Here is a 16,456-nt window from a genome sequence, read left to right as displayed (position 1 = left end):
GACACATGTCTGGGCCCACACGATTGGTTACCGCGGCTACAGTTCTCGCCGGGCGTCTGACAAGCGTCAGATTCCACGGCGCCGTGTGTGACGGTTTGACCGCGGCGACGTATCTCACTGTGGGCGGGGAGTGTCAGTTGCCACGGTAACGCCCGCGACGGACCCCGCCGACGACCCTTCTTTGTTATGTTCCCGGGCTCCTCGTGGCGTCGCCGCGGTAACCGGCGAGCCCGTCCCGGAGCGGCCACAGAGCGGAGATGGACGGCGAGTCGTTTTTACAAAAAGAGCTTTTATTTCAAAGTTTTTTGTGTTTTTTTTTGTTTTCGGTCGTGGCCTCGCAGATCGAAGCACGTAGTAAAGCGACGGTACAATGTTCAGAAAATATAAGAGTGACGCCGAAACATTTCCGATCTTCTCAGCACGTCTCCTGCGCTAATACTGGAGCTCCTGCATGTATACTAAAATAAGAACTTTTAAAATTGTACAAATCGGTACCATAAAACTCGACGGAGAATAAAAAGAGGCGTTTTCTCGCTGCGACGAAACAGGTTGACCGTGTTTGAGTCCGACCCTCTGGACCGGAGGGCGGCGGCGGCGGCGGGGGGGTCGCGTCTGCAGCTGAGCGGAGAAGACACTTACCCACATCAGAATGATAATAATGGTAAAAAATAACAATAATAATAATAATAATAATAATACAATAAAAACAACAAAGCAGAGATTGAAGAGCCTACAGGCTTTAAAAAAAAAAAAAAGAAAGGAAGTTGTGGTTGCGCCGTCGGAGAACCGCGAGGAAGACGCCCGTGTTTCTTCACGGCCGCCGTGTTGATGCAACAGCGGCGGCGGCCGGCGGCGAGGCCACGCCCCCCCGCGGGAGCGCCGCCCTCCGGAGCGTTCACCGTCCAGCTGAAGAAATCCAATGTTTTTGTCTCGTGAACCCACGGGAAGCGGCGTCCGTCCGTGACGTTTTATTTTTTTATCTTTTGTTTTCCCGCTCGCGGCCGCCGGCTGGGGTTGTGGCGAGGGATGCTAAATGCTAATGCTAACATTCACGGTGACGGAGGCGCCCACGCCGGCGGCGAAGCAACACAGGTTGGTCTTCACGTCTTCTTCTTCTTCTTCTTCTTCTTCTTTTTTCAAAATAAAAGTCCTCAAATAAAGAAACAAAACGGAGGACGAAGAGGAGGAGAAGCACTGCGAGTGTCCGTTGGGTTTAAGGCGACTTTTCCAGCTCACAGGTTCTTATTCAGTATTTATTACTGGTTTATTACTGATTGATCGTCATTGGTGGAAAACCAGGAAGTGATCATTCATCAGTGGACACAGGAAGTGGTTGAGGATGCAGTGGAGGGAGACAAGTTGGTTTAATCCATGACGTTCCACTTGGACATCGTAGAAGGTTCTTCACAGATTCCTCAGTCCTGGATGTTGTGTGTGTGTGTGTGTGTGTGTGTGTGTGTGTGTGTGTGTGTCCCTGGCGTTGTTGTTGATTTATTATAAGGCCACCGCACTGCAAGACGCCTCCAGGGTCTCACAGCATCAACAACCCAGACTCCGTCACCCGTCCGGACCGGGTCGCCTCCCGCCCTGGAAGGAACCGGACCCTCAGCGTGGAGGTTCTCCGATCCCTCTGGCGGGAACCGGACCCGGTCCGCGGAGGAACCGCTCCTCGGGGACTCCTGGTCTTCAGAAGGCTTGTTTCCCGGCGGGTTCTTGCCGGGTTCCTCCGAATGTGTGCGAATTTGGTCCGAACTCGGGTTCCGAGACGAGACTTTTGGAATTTTCCGGTCGACTTTCACGGACGGGTTTCGTTTCCCGTCCGCTGGATCTCTGGAGCCGAAGACATCCCAGCTTTGGTTCCCGCCTTTTTTTTTCTTCTCATGTCCAGACCTTCTCGGTCCTCCACGGTTCTCCTCTGAACGTCGGACCGGGAACCGGCTGGAAAAAGACTGTTTTTTTTTTTTTTCTTTTTGGAAAAAAACAGAATAAGAAATTGATATCAGTTTGGAGGTTCTCCTCCTGCAGATATCCGACCCGCCCCCCCGCAGCGGAAGGAACCCTCCGGAACCTTCCGGGAAGTTTAGTCGAATCCAGTCCAGGACGTTGACAGAACCTGGAGAGACTCTTTGGGAGGGGAGGCGGGTGGCGGAGGTGTGTGTGTGCATGTGTGTGTGTGTGTGTGTGTGTGTGTGTGTGGGGGGTGGATAAATCCTGGGATGTGGGCGGCGCCGTTAGGAGTCCTCGCCGTCGTCGTCGTCGGCGCCGGCGGCGCAGTCCCTGGCCCCGTACAGGTCGGCCAGCCTCCGGAAGCGCGGCCCCCAGCTCTGCAGGTAGTCGTAGTCCAGGTCCGACTCGGTGGTCACCGACTCCAGCGAGCTGAGCGACCCGGCCAGCGAGCCGCGGCCCTCGTAGCCGTAGATCTGGATGGAGTCGTACGGCGGCGCCGTGGGGTCGCCGTCGGCCTCGGCGATGCGGGTCTTGATGAAGTCGTCCACGTCCACGCTGTTGGCGGCGGGCCGGCCGGCGCCGGGCCGGAGCGGGAACTGCAGCTCCGGCTTGATGTCCTTCCTCGGCAGGAAGCCGTTGGCGCCGTCGGGGTTCTGAGACAGGAAGGGGCGGGGTTAGGAGACGGGAAGGGGCGGGGTTCGGAGACGCGGCGGAAACCGGCATCCGCCCACCTGCAGCGTGGCGATGTCGAAGGCCTCGGTGTCCTCCTCGCCGCCGCCCTCGTCGTCGTAGGTGATGATGTTCTCCCGGACGTCCTCCTCCTCGAACACGATCAGCGGCTCCTTCTTCTGGCGCCGCAGGGCCACGAAGAGCACCACGATGGCTGAGGGGGAGGAGACGCATCAGGCCGCCGCCACGGACGCCACGGACGCCACGGACGCCACGGAAGCCCCGCCCCCCCCGGGAGGAACCGGCGGCGTACCCAGCAGGATGACGATGCAGGCCAGGATGGCGATGAGGGCGCCGGTGCTGAGGCCGACCGGCAGCACGTGCGGCTCCACGTTGCAGGTCAGGATGGTGTCGTGGGCGTTACAGGAACAGACGCGCACCGTCAGCGTGCCCGTGCCGCTCAGCGGCGGCGAGCCGTTGTCGCCGATCTCCACCGGCAGGAAGTAGATGTCCTGCGCCACCCGGCTGAAGCCCTTCCGCATCACGTACACGCTGGCCGTGCCGTCTGGGGGCGGAGCCGGCACACACGCCGTCACCGTACGAACCTCTGACCTCTGACCTTTTCTTCAGGGCTAACTCGTCCCAATCAGATTTTCAATTTACGTCTTCGTGTCGTTCGATTGTGTTTCTGGTCGTGATTTTAATCATTTTAGGTTTAAATTCCATGACGTGTTTTCTTCCCGTCTGTTTATCTCCTTCATTTCGTTTCATTTATTCGAGTCGACCGGATTCGTTTATTGAATTGAATTCCGGTCATCATTTCAATGTGTTTTTTTATCATTTAATCTCAGCTTATCTGTAAATGTTATTCTTTGTCTGATCTGATCTCATCCACTTATTTCTTCTGTTTCATTCGTTCCATCTTATTTATGAATTTCATTGAATTGGATTTTAAATTCTTATTATTTCTATGATATCATAATATGTATTGTACTATTTTGCATCGTTTTATCTCATTATTTCTATGAATTATATCGATTTTATTTAACAAGCCCGTATTTTCAGAACAATCACTTGAAGAAACAAAGAAACACTGAGAGAACATAACATTTGGAGATCACAGCTTCCTCCACCCCCCTTTCACACACACACACACACACACACACACACACACACACACACACACACACACACACACACACACCTCTGTTGTCCTGCAGGGAGAAGTTCTGGTTGTGGACGATTTCCGGAGCCAGGCTGAAGCTGAAGTGTTGACGGGGAGACATTTCATCTTTGTCCACAGCGCTGACGGTCTCTATGACCTGCATACACACACACACAAACACACACACACACACACACACACACACACACACACACACACACACAGTAAGACATCTTTAATACACAAAAACAAGCTAATCTTAGCTCAATGCCTGAAATCTGACTTCTTGTGACACACAATACACACACACACACACACACACACACACACACACACACACTGACCTTTCCTGGGGCCACGGTTTCGCACATGAGAACCTCGTTGTTTGTGGCGAGCTCTGGTGGATTGTCGTTCACGTCTTTCACCCCGATGTTGACTCGCACTTTGGTGTCCTGATGGTGACCTCCTGCACACACACACACACACACACACACACACACACACACGAAAGGTGTGTTAGCACGGTTCTGGAGGTTCTGCCTCTCCTCGTTTCCCTCCAGATCTGCTGAGCTCTTTTAAAACTACAACAACCCGACCGTAAAAACTACAGACTTTGATGACATCACAGCTGACACTTCCTGGAACATGATGTGTGTTTTATGTAGTATAAGTATAAAATAAAAGAAATTAAATAAAAAAACTTGCAAAAAATAAAATAATGATAAAGAATAAAATTTGAAATTGATAAATAAATGTAATAAATTTAAAGAATAATTTGAAATTAATAAAATAAAAGAAATTTAAAAAAGAATTAACTTGAAACAAAATATATAAATCAAATGAAATAATATGAAATGAATTGAAACGATCACAAACTTTTGCTGAAATTTAAATGAAAAAAAATAAGTATTTTCATCTGAGGGGTGGAAGCGGCGCCGAAGGTTGTTTTTCCACGTCTCCGTTTTCGCTTCGTCCGCAGAACTGTTTCCATCGGCCTGTGGTCGGCGGCGCCGGGCAGCTGCTAGCTGTTAGCGGGTAGCCGTTAGCGGTTAGCACCGCCCGTCTGGCGTCTGGCGTGGAGAACGCCTCGCTCCCCCGCCCGCCTCCTCCCGCGGGTTTATTCCACTTCCTGTCTGACTTTCCGCCCAAGAATCTCCGGGCCTTCAGTTTGCGGGCCGCGGGGTCGTAAACGAGACGTTCACGGGGAGGCAGAGCGCCCCCTGCTGGAGGGAGGAGGGATTACACGCCTTTTTGGTAGCTTCTACTTCGGACGGTACCTTCTATCGTTGGTCGCTTCTACTAGCTTCTACTTCGGACTCCCGCTTGTTTTACCCCTATCCCGGAATGTTGGTACGCTCCGGCGGACCGTACCACCCCGCGGTGCGTTCAGGGACCCACCGATCTCCGTGGCCGACACCGAGATGTTGTGCCAGGCCTGCAGCTCGCGGTCCAGCGGCCTGGTGGTGGAGATCACGCCGTCATCCGGGCTGATGAGGAAGAACTGGTCCACGTCCGTGTACCGGGGGATCATGTATCTGCAGGGGCACGCACACACACACACACACACACACACACACACACACACATGAACACACATGAAAATTACACTTTTTAGAAGAAAATGCATGAAATGTGTGTGTGTGTGTGTGTGTGTGTGTGTGTGTGTGTGTGTTACCGGACGGGGTTGTTGGCCACGTCGGTGTCTTTGGCGTGAACTCGTCCCACTGAGGTCCCAGCCGGAGCGTTCTCCTCCACCTCGAAGGTGTAGTTTGGAGACACGAAGACGGGCGGCTCGTCGGCGTCGTCCACTGTGATCTGACACACACACACACACACACACACACACACACACACAATTCAACATCTCCTCTGTATTCATTTATCCATAAATAGAAATCACGAATAAGGTAATGCTACATTTTTGTGTATTTCTTATAGAGTTCTGATATATTATACGTATCGATTGATTGATGATCGATAACGTGCTGTGATTGATCGGTTTTATCCTCAACAAATACATGAAATCACTGATCAGAAGCACTGGAGTTCAGATACCCGGCTGATGCAGTACGCAATAGTAGTAGTAGTAGTAGTAGTAGTAGTAGTAGTATTAGTAGTAGTAGTAGTAGTAGTAGTAGTAGTAGTATTAGAAGTGGTAGTGGTAGTAGTAGTGGTAGTAGTAGTGGTAGTAGTAGTGGTAGTAGTAGTAGTAGTAGTAGTGGTAGTAGTAGTGGTAGTAGTAGTGGTAGTAGTAGTGGTAGTAGTAGTGGTAGTAGTAGAACAGCGTACCTTGATGGTGGCCTCGTCCTTGTAGGGCCCCCAGGCCAGGAACTGCGGGTCCAGGTACGGGTTGGATCCCTCCACCTTCAGCGTGTACATGCTCTTGGTCTCGAAGTCCACGGGCTGGAGAAGACAAAGGTCACGTGATCAGCGGCCGCAGGGCCTCGCGCCGCCACCGGGGGGCGCTACAGCTGCAGCTGCAGCTGGTCCAGGAGGAGGACGGACGGAAGGACGGACAGTGAGCCGGCAGTCAGGAACCAGAACCAGGAACCAGGAACCGGGATCCGGGTCCACAACCTCTGCTAGAACCTTCACTCAGGCCTTCAAAAATAAGGCTGGAAAATGATCCCAAAAGAAAGAACCATAATAATCCCAATCATGATTAATCAATATATATTGAGTGAGTTATTAGCAGTGAGACTGCTTATGATAGCAATATACTATATTAATTATATAATAGTCAAATATTATTATATTATATGAATGAACATAAAAATGATGATAAAATACTTATAATGATAATGTTAATAATTATCAAGATGATAATAAGAGTCGCAATTATTTAGATTATAATCGTAATAACGATATCAATAATAACGACGATTATGATAAGAATTATATAATGACAGAATAATTACAATGCTAATATTACAACAACCTCAGTGATAATAATAATAATAATAGTAATTCATGTCAGGGAATGGCCCTGACCAATGAAAAGGCAGACGCTGGTCCAGCCTTGCCAAAGGGAGGAGGAACAAAACCAGCAGGAATTTTCTTCAAATCAGCAGGAAATGATGCTAAAATAAACCAAATAAATAAACATAAAACATAAAAACATGAAAGTTTCCCCCAGAAGCCCGGGAGCCCGTCATCTCCTCCCGCAGACCCCGGCCGTCACACATCACGCGTGTTCTTATGTAAACCTTTATTTGCGTGCGGCCCGAAAATCTGACGCCCCCCCCCCCCCCGGTCATGTGACCAGCGTCGTCATGGTTACAACAATCACCCTGTTGTAAATGTGAGAGTTGACTCGACTCTGTCGCCGTGAAACAATGAGCCGCTGACAGGTGGAGACGTGACCCACTTCTTTCATCTCATTGTGTGTGTGTGTGTGTGAGTAATCACAGATAACAGTGATGCACACACACACACACACACACACACATTCGGCTTCTTAATATTCTGTGGGCTCCTTTCGTCAGGACACAGTTGAAAGAGAATAGTTGATTAAAGCTCATGCCCGTATGTGTGTGTGAGTGTGTGTGTGTGTGTGTGTGTGTGTGTGTGTGTGTGTGTAGCCGGATGATTTCCCCCAAGAAGCGCTGGGACACAATAATCAAACGCACAAGTTCAGATGCTGTAATCAAATGGAGAGGGGCCAAGTGTTTGTCATGTCACACACACACACACACACACACACGGAATTAGCCTCTGACTATTAAATGGTTATTTACTCCAGACGCGTGGATCTGTGATGAGGGATTAGTGTGTGACGATGGTCCGAAGGCACACACACACACACACACACACACACACTGGTGCTCCCTTTGTGTGTGTGTGATGTGCGAGCAGAAGGTGAGGAGCTCCCGGTGTGGCTGACCTTGAAGAGCTTGATGACGGCCTCCCTGGTCTCGGAGTCCACGCTGAGCTGGAAGGTTCCCAGGCCGTCGCCGTCCGTCAGCCGGTAGTTGACCAGCCCGTTGTCGCCCAGGTCCGGGTCCTTGGCCTTCAGCCGGCCCACCTCCTCCCCGGGGACCCGGTCCTCCGACACCGACATGGAGTACACACCTGCACACACACCGGGACAACAGGTCACTAGGGCCCACACACACACACACACACACACACGCACACGCACACAAGCACCAAGCATGCGCACAACGCCTTTGCGTTCCATTGAGATACAGGGAAAACACTTGTGCACTCACACACACATGTACACATAAAGCACCTGTGCATGTCATACAAACACAAGAACACACACTTGCACACACACACACCTGTACATGTCATATAATAACAAGAACACACACCTGTGAAAAGACACACACACACACGTACATAAAGCACCTGTACATGTCATACAAACACAAGAACATGCACTTGCGCACACACACACACACACACACACACACACACACACACCTGTACATGTCATATAATCACAAGAACACACACCCGTGAAAACACACACACACACACACACACACACACACATAAAGCACCTGTAGTTGTCATACAAACACAAGAACACACACTTGCACACACACACACCTGTACATGTCACATAATCACAAGAACACACACACACACACACACACACACACACACACACACACACACACACACAAAAGCACCAAGCATGCACACGACACCTTGTGTTCCATTGAGATACAGGAAAAATACTTGTGCACTCACACACACACATGTACACATAAAGCACACACACCTGTGCACGTCATACAAACACAAGAACACACACACACACACACACACCTGTACATGTCATATAATCATAAGAACACACACCTGTGCAAACACACACACACACACACACTGATCACCGCCTGGTGTAAATCTTATTAACAACGAGGAAAAACATGAAAAATTCCATTAAATTTCTCCATGAGAATCTTGAGGAGGAGTTGAGAAGCTCCTGGTCCTCCTGGTCCTCCTGGTCCTCCTGGTCCTCCTGGTCCTCCTGGTCCTCCATCTTCTCAGCAGTGTTGGAGCTTCTGGTTCCACCAGGTTCCTGTGGCTGAACAAACGATCCCCATCCCAGTTCCTCTTCGTCCTCTCAGGTGTTTGATCTTCTCGCTGCGACGCTCGGATGCAGAAGAACCCACCAAGGTTCTCGCCTAACCAGGGAACATCCGGTCCTCCTGCGGTCCGCGGGCTCCGTCTACGAGGACTTGAGGAACATCTCCGTGGAACGATCCCGGACCAGGAGGAGAAGGTCCGCGGAGAGTGCGTGAGGAGGTCCGGAGGTCAGAGGTCCCGACCAATCAGCTGCCAGCTCTTTGAAACAGGAAGTTGCTGATTAATCGTGCTCCTCAGGATAAATCCTCCATCCTCCATCCTCCTCCTGATCCTGATCCTGATCCTGATCCTGATCCTCAGTAAATCCCTGCCAGGAGCTTCTGGCGCTGGAGGAGGATGAGGGGCGAAGGGGGGTGAAGACCTGCAGAGATGAAGGCTGAGCTGAGGAAGGAGGGGTTGAAGGTCTCTGGGATCCATGGCGGGTTCCTGGACAGCAGCTCCTGAGAGCTCCAGAGGCCCCGTCGGACCTGATCTCCGGTCTGGATTTAAGACCCGATCCACGAGTTCCTTCATCAGCTGGGAGCAGCTGCTTTCCTTGGCAGACTCGGACGGTTCGGTCCACGTCCGAGATGGTACCTTCACATTCTGGATCTGAGAAGGGTTGCTCTGATTCAGGATCAGTTCACACCAGGTCAGGTTGGTCTTCACTCTGGAACCGTTGGATCGAAATCAGAAGTGGTTTGTTCTGATTTAGGAGCGGTTGGTTCCAAATCAGGACAACTTCCCCCTGACTCTGGACCAGCTCCTTCTAACTCCACGGTGGTTCAGTCTGACTCTGGAATGGTTCATTCTGATTCTGGACCAGTTCAAGACCGGTTCCTTCCGACCCTGGAATGATTCCTCCAGACTCAGAAGTGGTCGGTCCGAATGGTTGCTTCGACTCCGGAGTGATTCTTTTTAACTCAGAAATGGTTCAGTTTGACTCTGGAATGGTCGTTTCTGGCTCAGGAGTGCCTTGCTCCGGCTCTTGAGCCGTACAACTCGGAAAGGGTTCCCTCTAACTGAGAAATGGTTCAGTCTGACTCTGGATTGGTTGCCTCCAAGTCAGGAGAACTCCCCTCTTACCCCCCTGACCCTGGAATGGTTCCTTCTCACTCAGAAATGGTTGGGTCTGACTTTGGAGCGGTCAGTTCATAATCCAGACAACTTCCCTTTGGCTCTGGACCGGCTCCTTCTAACTCCACGATGATTCAATCTGACTCTGGACCAGTTCAAGACCGGTTCCTTCCGACCCTGGAATGATTCCTCCTGACTCAGAAGTGGTCGGTCCGACTCTGAGATGGTTGCTTCGACTCCGGAGTGATTCTTTTTAACTGAGAAATGGTTCAGTCTGACTCTGGATTGGTTGCCTCCAAGTCAGGACAACTTCCCTCCTACCCCCCTGACCCTGGAATGGTTCCTTCTCACTCAGAAATGGTTGGGTCTGACTTTGGAGCGTTCAGTTCCAAATCCAGACAACTTCTCTTTGGCTCTGGACCGGCTCCTTCTAATTCCAGAGTGGTTGGGTCTAACTCTGAAACGGTTGGGTTGACCCCGCCATGGTGCCTTCTAACTCCGGAGTTTCTGACTCTAGACTGGTTGGGTCTGGCTCTGGAACGGTAGGTTCTAGATCAGGACATCTGGCCCCGGTTCTGCGGCGGCGGGAGGTCACTCACTCTGGGGGAACTTGGGGGGGTTGTCGTTGACGTCGGTCAGGGTGATCTTCACCTCGGTGGTCCCGGACAGGCCGCCCATGTGGCCCCCCATGTCCTTGGCCTGGATGACCACGTCGTACTCCTGGCGGGCCTCGCGGTCCATGTTGGGCAGGGCGGTCCGGATGATCCCTGAAAGCACAGACGGGTGATCGGCGGGCGACATCTGGAGAACGTCGGCCGCGTCGGCGAGAAGAAACCCGGGCGTGCGGCCGACGTGCGCGAGCGTGGCTCTCCGTGCACGTTCTCCATGGAGGACCGGAGGTCAGGTGACCCACCTGTCTGCGACTCCACCGAGAAGTATGGCTGCCCCTGCAGGATGCTGTACACCAGCCGGGCGCTGTTCCCGTAGGTCGGGTCGTCGGCGTCGGTCGCCGTGACCTGCATGACCGACGTGCCTGAGACACACACACACACACACACACACACTGTTCAGACTCCACACACACTTCTTCTGCTACATTATGCTTTTTTAATGGCTTTAGATTCGTTCATTGATCCAGGGTTCCTCTGGCTAATGAAGGTCATGGATCATAGATGGCTGCAGGGACCGAGATGAAGAGCAGGAGGACACGACCAGTCAATTCACTCAACATCAGCTCCTCCTTCAGCTCCAGGCTGGAACATCAGGCTCCTCTTCACCTGGTCCTCCTTTCAGAACACTGGAACCTGGATCAGGGCCTCTGGACGCTGGATCCTGGACCGGTCCGGGACTTGGGACGGACTCAGTAAGCTAGTCCCTGGACCCGGAGCAGTCTAGAACTTTGGACCCAGAACACAGGACCCTGGAACTGGGAAAGATCTAGGACCCAGGACCCTGGACACAGGATCAGTCTGGGACCCAGGACCAGCCTGGAACCCTGGACAGATCTGGGACCCTGGACTGATCTGGGACCCTGGTCCTTGACCTGATCGTTGACTCCAGACTGCTCTGGGACCCTGGACTGATCTAGGACCCTGGACAGATCTGGGACCCTGGACTGATCTGGGACCCTGGTCCTTGACCTGATCGTCGACTCCGGACTGCTCTGGGACACTGGACTGATCTAGGACCCTGGACTGATCTGGGACCCTGGACTGATCTGGGACCCAGGACCAGCCTGGAACCCTGGACAGATCTGGGGCCCTGGACTGATCTGGGACCCTGGTCCTTGACCTGATCGTCGACTCCGGACTGCTCTGGGACCCTGGACTGATCTAGGACCCTGGACTGACCTGGGACCCTGGACTGATCTGGGACCCAGGACCAGCCTGGAACCCTGGACAGATCTGGGGCCCTGGTCCTTGACCTGATCATTGACTCCGGACTGATCTGGGACCCTGGAAAGATCTGGGACTCTGGACTGATCCGGGACACTGGACTGATCTGGGACCCTGGACTGATCTGGGACCCTGGACAGATCTGGGACCCCGGACAGATCTGGGACCCTGGACTGATCTAGGACCCTGGACTGATCTAGGACCCAGGACCCTGGACACAGGATCAGTCTGGGACCCTGGACTGATCTGGTAACCCGGTCCTTGACCTGATCGTCGACTCCAGACTGCTCTGCGACCCTGAACCCCGGACCGGTCTAGCACCCTGGACCTTGGGACTCGGACCGGTACGGTCCAGCCGTGGAGGACTCACCCACGTTGGACATCTCGGGCACGCGGGCGTAGTAAGGTCCGTGCAGGAACTCGGGCGGGTTGTCGTTGATGTCCTGCACCTTGACGATGAACTCGGAAGGCGGTTCCAGGGGCTTGTTGGTGTCCCGGTCCACCGCCTGAGCTGTCAGCGTGTACTGGGCCTGCTCCTCGCGGTCCAGGGTCTTGGTGGCGTGGATGTTCCCCGTCTTGTCGTCGATGACGAAGATGGTCCCGGCGCCCTCGCCGGACAGGATGTACTTGATGTTGCCGTCGCCAAGGTCCACGTCGGAGTGAAGCTGAAGAAGAAGAGCAGAAGGTTCTCAGCAGGTGCTTCTTCTGCAACTTAGTCAACCCGCTCTGGACAAAGGTTCTGCCATTATATATCACTTTATATCTTATATATAATCACTTACAGCCCATAATTCTATGTATTATATCAAATCTTTTTTATTTATTTTCATTAAAAATCATGTTTCCAGTTGAATGTTTTACAAAATACGACATTTCTTTCATTTTTTTAAAGGATTTAACAGATTTGTTAAAATCAAATGAACGTTGGAGGGGTTTTTCAGAAGCTGATGGTGCGACTCACCCTGCCCACCAGGACCGGGTCCGGTCCGGTGTACTCCTCGATCACGAAGAACTGGTTCCAGACCCAGCCCCTCTTGGACCGGTGCAGGACCTGGCCCTCCATCCCCGGGCGCTGCCGGTGCCCCCGCGGCGTCATGTGACCTGCAAGACAGAGGGTCCTTTAGCGGCGGCGCCCAGCTGATCCCGGTCCTGGATCTGGACCCGGTTCTGCTGTGAAGACTGGCCATGGAGCTCTTCCTGGATCCAGCCTTAATCCCTTGTTCTGGTGCGGTGCCAGGGCCTGTTCCAGAGTCCAATCAGGGTTCTGGTCCAGGCCTTGGTCTTGAGGCTGGTCCAGCATCTTGTTCTTCTGAGGCCCGGTTTGGTGTCCTCAGAAGAAGAGAGGCTCCGAACCAGGTTGACCGCTTCTGGATTTCGCAGTCCTGGTCCGAAGAAAGGACCTGGACCCGGACTCTGGACTCTGACAAAGTCTGGAGCCGGTCTCTGGTTCCGATCCGGACCCGGGTACCTGAGTGCCGGTGTCTGTGGTTCCCGTGGTCCGCCGGTGTTCCTCTCCGGGTTGCCATAGCAACGCTACAAAGCGCAGAAACCCCCAGCAGGACCAGGCAGGTCCTCAGCAGGCCCGAGCCCCGCCTCCTCGCCGCCGCCATCGCTCCCGGCTGCCGTCGACCCGTCCGACCCTCTCGGCGGAGCTCCGCCCCCGCGCACGGTTTCCTGTGTGCGTGTGAAGGAGGCGCCGCTCCGTGGCAGGCCGGGCGCCGCCGCTCGTCACTGCTCGTCCAATCACAGGCCTGGAAACCACCCAAGAGGACAAGGTCAGGCAAAACAGGGGGCGTGCTGTCTGGAAGAGGGGGGGAGTAATCCCTGGTTGGTGTCTGGAAGGGGGGAGTAATCTTGAAGGGGGAGTAATCCCTGGTTGGTGTCTAGAAGAAGGGGGAGTAATCTTGAAGGGGGAGTAATCCCACATTAATGTCCAGAAGAAGGGGGGGTAATCCCTGGTTGGTGTCTAGAAGAAGGGGGAAGTAATGCCTGGTTGTTGTCTGAAAGGGGGGAGTAATCTTGAAAGGGGGAGTAATCCCTGGTTGTTGTCTAAAAGGGGGGAGTAATCTGGAAGGGGGAAGTAATCCCTGGTTGGAGTCTAGAAGAAAGGGGAAGTAATCCCCGGATTTCTCTATTAAGGGGGAAGTAATCCCTGGTTGGTGTCTAGAAGAAGGGGGGGGGAGTAATCTTGAAGGGGGAGTAATCCCTGGTTGTGTCTGAAAGCGGGGCGTAATCCTTGGTTGTTGTCCAAAAGGGGGGAGTAATCTTGAAAGGGGGAGTAATCCCTGGTTGTTGTCTAAAAGGGGGGGAGTAATCTGGAAGGGGGAAGTAATCCCTGGTTGGAGTCTAGAAGAAAGGGGAAGTAATCCCCGGATTTCTCTATTAAGGGGGAAGTAATCCCTGGTTGGTGTCTAGAAGAAGGGGGGGGAGTAATCTTGAAGGGGGAGTAATCCCTGGTTGTGTCTGAAAGGGGGGCGTAATCCTTGGTTGTTGTCCAAAAGGGGGGGAGTAATCTTGAAGGGGAGAGTAATCCCTGGTTGGTGTCTGGAAGAAGGGGGAAGTAATCCCTGGTTTTCCCTATTAAGGGGGAAGTAATCCCTGGTTGTTGTCTGGTTTGCGGGGGAAGTTTTCCCTGCTTGTTGTCTCCCAGGAGTTGGAGGCCAATCAGGCGAGGGGGAAAAACAAAGGTTTGATGTTTGTTTTTTCGCTCTGCCGTCAGGTGAAGATTCAGACTCTCACCTGATTACGTGTGTGTGTGTGTGTGTGTGTGTGTGTGTGTGTGTTAACAAGACAATGCAACATAAAAATACACCTTCTATATTTGGCTGGAGAGAAAATCTCTCACAGTCTCACATCTTTTGTTCTTCTCTCCTACCCGTGTGTGTGTGTGTGTGTGTGTGTGTGTGTGTGGGTGTGTGTTTAATATGCAGGAATGCAGCAGGTGAGGAAAATCCCCTGATGAAACACATGACCGGTCGACCCTGAGGAGATGATGGTTTAATCCCCGTATACACACACACATACACACACACACACACACTAACACACACACACACACACACACACACACACGCGCGCACATGCACGCACACGTTCCTTCAAGTGGCTAATTATCCTGAATCCAGTGATTGATGTATATGTATGTATGTGTGTGTGTGTGTGTGTGTGTGTGTGTGTGTGTGTGAAGATAAACCTCTGGCTGGTTTCTAAAGGAAGCGTCTCCGTTCCCTCTGGTGAGCGTGGAGAACCCTCGGAGAACCCTTGGAGAACCCGGGTTCTCTGAGGGAACCTCGGACCAGCGGCTGATTCAAACGACATGAAGCTAAGCTAACGGGGGACGCCATCATGTGACCAGCCGGTCCTCACAGATACATAAATATCTGAAAACCCTACACAACAATTTATGATACATTGATACATATATTTAACATAATATATTATATATTTTAATACAAAGGAATGTATTTAATTACATTCATTTGCCTGTATATTTAAAATGGATTTTTTACATTTTAATTTAATTTAATTTTATCCCATTTTATTTCATTTTCTCTCATTTTATTTTATCTCATTTTATTTTATTTCAAAGTGGTTTAAGAATAGATTCAAATGCAATTCTCCATTGTATGAATCAGTTCCACACACACACACACACACACACACACACACACACACACACACACACACACACACACACGGTCTGTATGAGTTTTGACTGTTGAACTCAGATTCTCTCCCACTTCCTGACGCTCCTATTGGCCGACAACTCAGACATTCACAACGGCTCCCCTGAGGAGGGGGGGGGGCGGAGTACTTCTCCAGTCTTCGTCTGACAGTGTGTGTGTGTGTGCGTGTGTGTGTGTGTGTGTGTGTGTGTGTGTGTGTGTGTGTGTGTCCCTCGGGCTCAGAGGGAGTCAAGTGAGTCAAGTGCTGGTTGAGACGCTGTGATTCATTGGCCGGCGGCGGCCGTGTGACGTGGCGAGGTCACAGCCCCCCCCAGCTCACACACACACACACACACACACACACACACACACACACACAAAGACAGAGCGATGGCTGCAAATGGTTCCCACATTTCTTTACAGTTGAGGTTGTGATTTTAGGAAACTATCTTAAATATGGAAAGGACGTGGGTGTGTGTGTGTGTGTGTGTGTTTGCAGTGTGTGTGAGGCAGTGTGTAAGCTGCAGTGGGAGTGTGTGTGTATGCGTGTGAGTCTGCGGTTGGTTTAAGGCTCAGGAAAACGTGGAGGCTAAAATGGCGTTTAAACTCTCGCCTTGAAACCTGACGACTAATCGCCGCTCAATTAAAGGAGGTAATAGGCCTGAGTGAGTGTGTGTGTGTGTGTGTGTGTGTGTGTATGTGTGTGTGTGTGTGTGTGTGTGTGTGTGTGTGTGTGTGTGAGAGTGATTAAAACCACAGAGCTTTCTCAGCACTCGTGTAAATGGGTATTAATGAGACACACATACTAAGTTAGTGCAAACTTAGTCCCGTGAGTGTGTGTGTGTGTGTGTGTGTGTGTGTGTGTGTGTGTGTGTGTGTTTGTGTGTGAGGATTTGTGTTGAGTTGTTGAACCATTAGCACAATTGAAGAGCTAATTACCAGCCACAGGACCCTAT

The 16,456-nt window shown here is 51.8% G+C and overlaps 1 protein-coding gene across 2 annotated transcripts in view; it reads right to left on the bottom strand.

Annotated features, from left to right (window-relative positions):
* Positions 1 to 272: 272 nt before the first annotated feature.
* cdh11 (cadherin 11, type 2, OB-cadherin (osteoblast)) overlaps positions 273 to 16,456 on the bottom strand; it is a 37,170-nt gene continuing 20,986 nt past the window's right edge. For both annotated transcript variants that reach the window (XM_086175756.1, XM_086175749.1), the window contains exons 4-17: positions 13,304 to 13,586; positions 12,797 to 12,936; positions 12,206 to 12,500; positions 10,854 to 10,973; positions 10,540 to 10,707; positions 7,665 to 7,852; positions 6,071 to 6,184; positions 5,457 to 5,596; positions 5,180 to 5,316; positions 4,126 to 4,247; positions 3,821 to 3,938; positions 2,930 to 3,181; positions 2,679 to 2,830; positions 273 to 2,600 (exon numbers count right to left, since the gene is read on the bottom strand). In XM_086175756.1, the coding sequence (XP_086031882.1) occupies positions 2,232 to 2,600; positions 2,679 to 2,830; positions 2,930 to 3,181; positions 3,821 to 3,938; positions 4,126 to 4,247; positions 5,180 to 5,316; positions 5,457 to 5,596; positions 6,071 to 6,184; positions 7,665 to 7,852; positions 10,540 to 10,707; positions 10,854 to 10,973; positions 12,206 to 12,500; positions 12,797 to 12,936; positions 13,304 to 13,445 (2,457 nt within the window). In that variant the 5' untranslated portion in view covers positions 13,446 to 13,586 and the 3' untranslated portion in view covers positions 273 to 2,231. The remainder of the gene's footprint in view (positions 2,601 to 2,678; positions 2,831 to 2,929; positions 3,182 to 3,820; positions 3,939 to 4,125; positions 4,248 to 5,179; positions 5,317 to 5,456; positions 5,597 to 6,070; positions 6,185 to 7,664; positions 7,853 to 10,539; positions 10,708 to 10,853; positions 10,974 to 12,205; positions 12,501 to 12,796; positions 12,937 to 13,303; positions 13,587 to 16,456) is intronic.

The sequence above is a fragment of the Fistularia commersonii genome, chromosome 2 (assembly GCF_037954325.1).
Source record: "Fistularia commersonii isolate RoL2024-O1a breed Wild chromosome 2, RoL_Fcom_v1.0, whole genome shotgun sequence".
NCBI lineage: Eukaryota > Metazoa > Chordata > Actinopteri > Syngnathiformes > Fistulariidae > Fistularia > Fistularia commersonii.
Note: the sequence above shows the minus strand (reverse complement) of the source record. Positions and strands in the feature narration are given on the sequence as shown.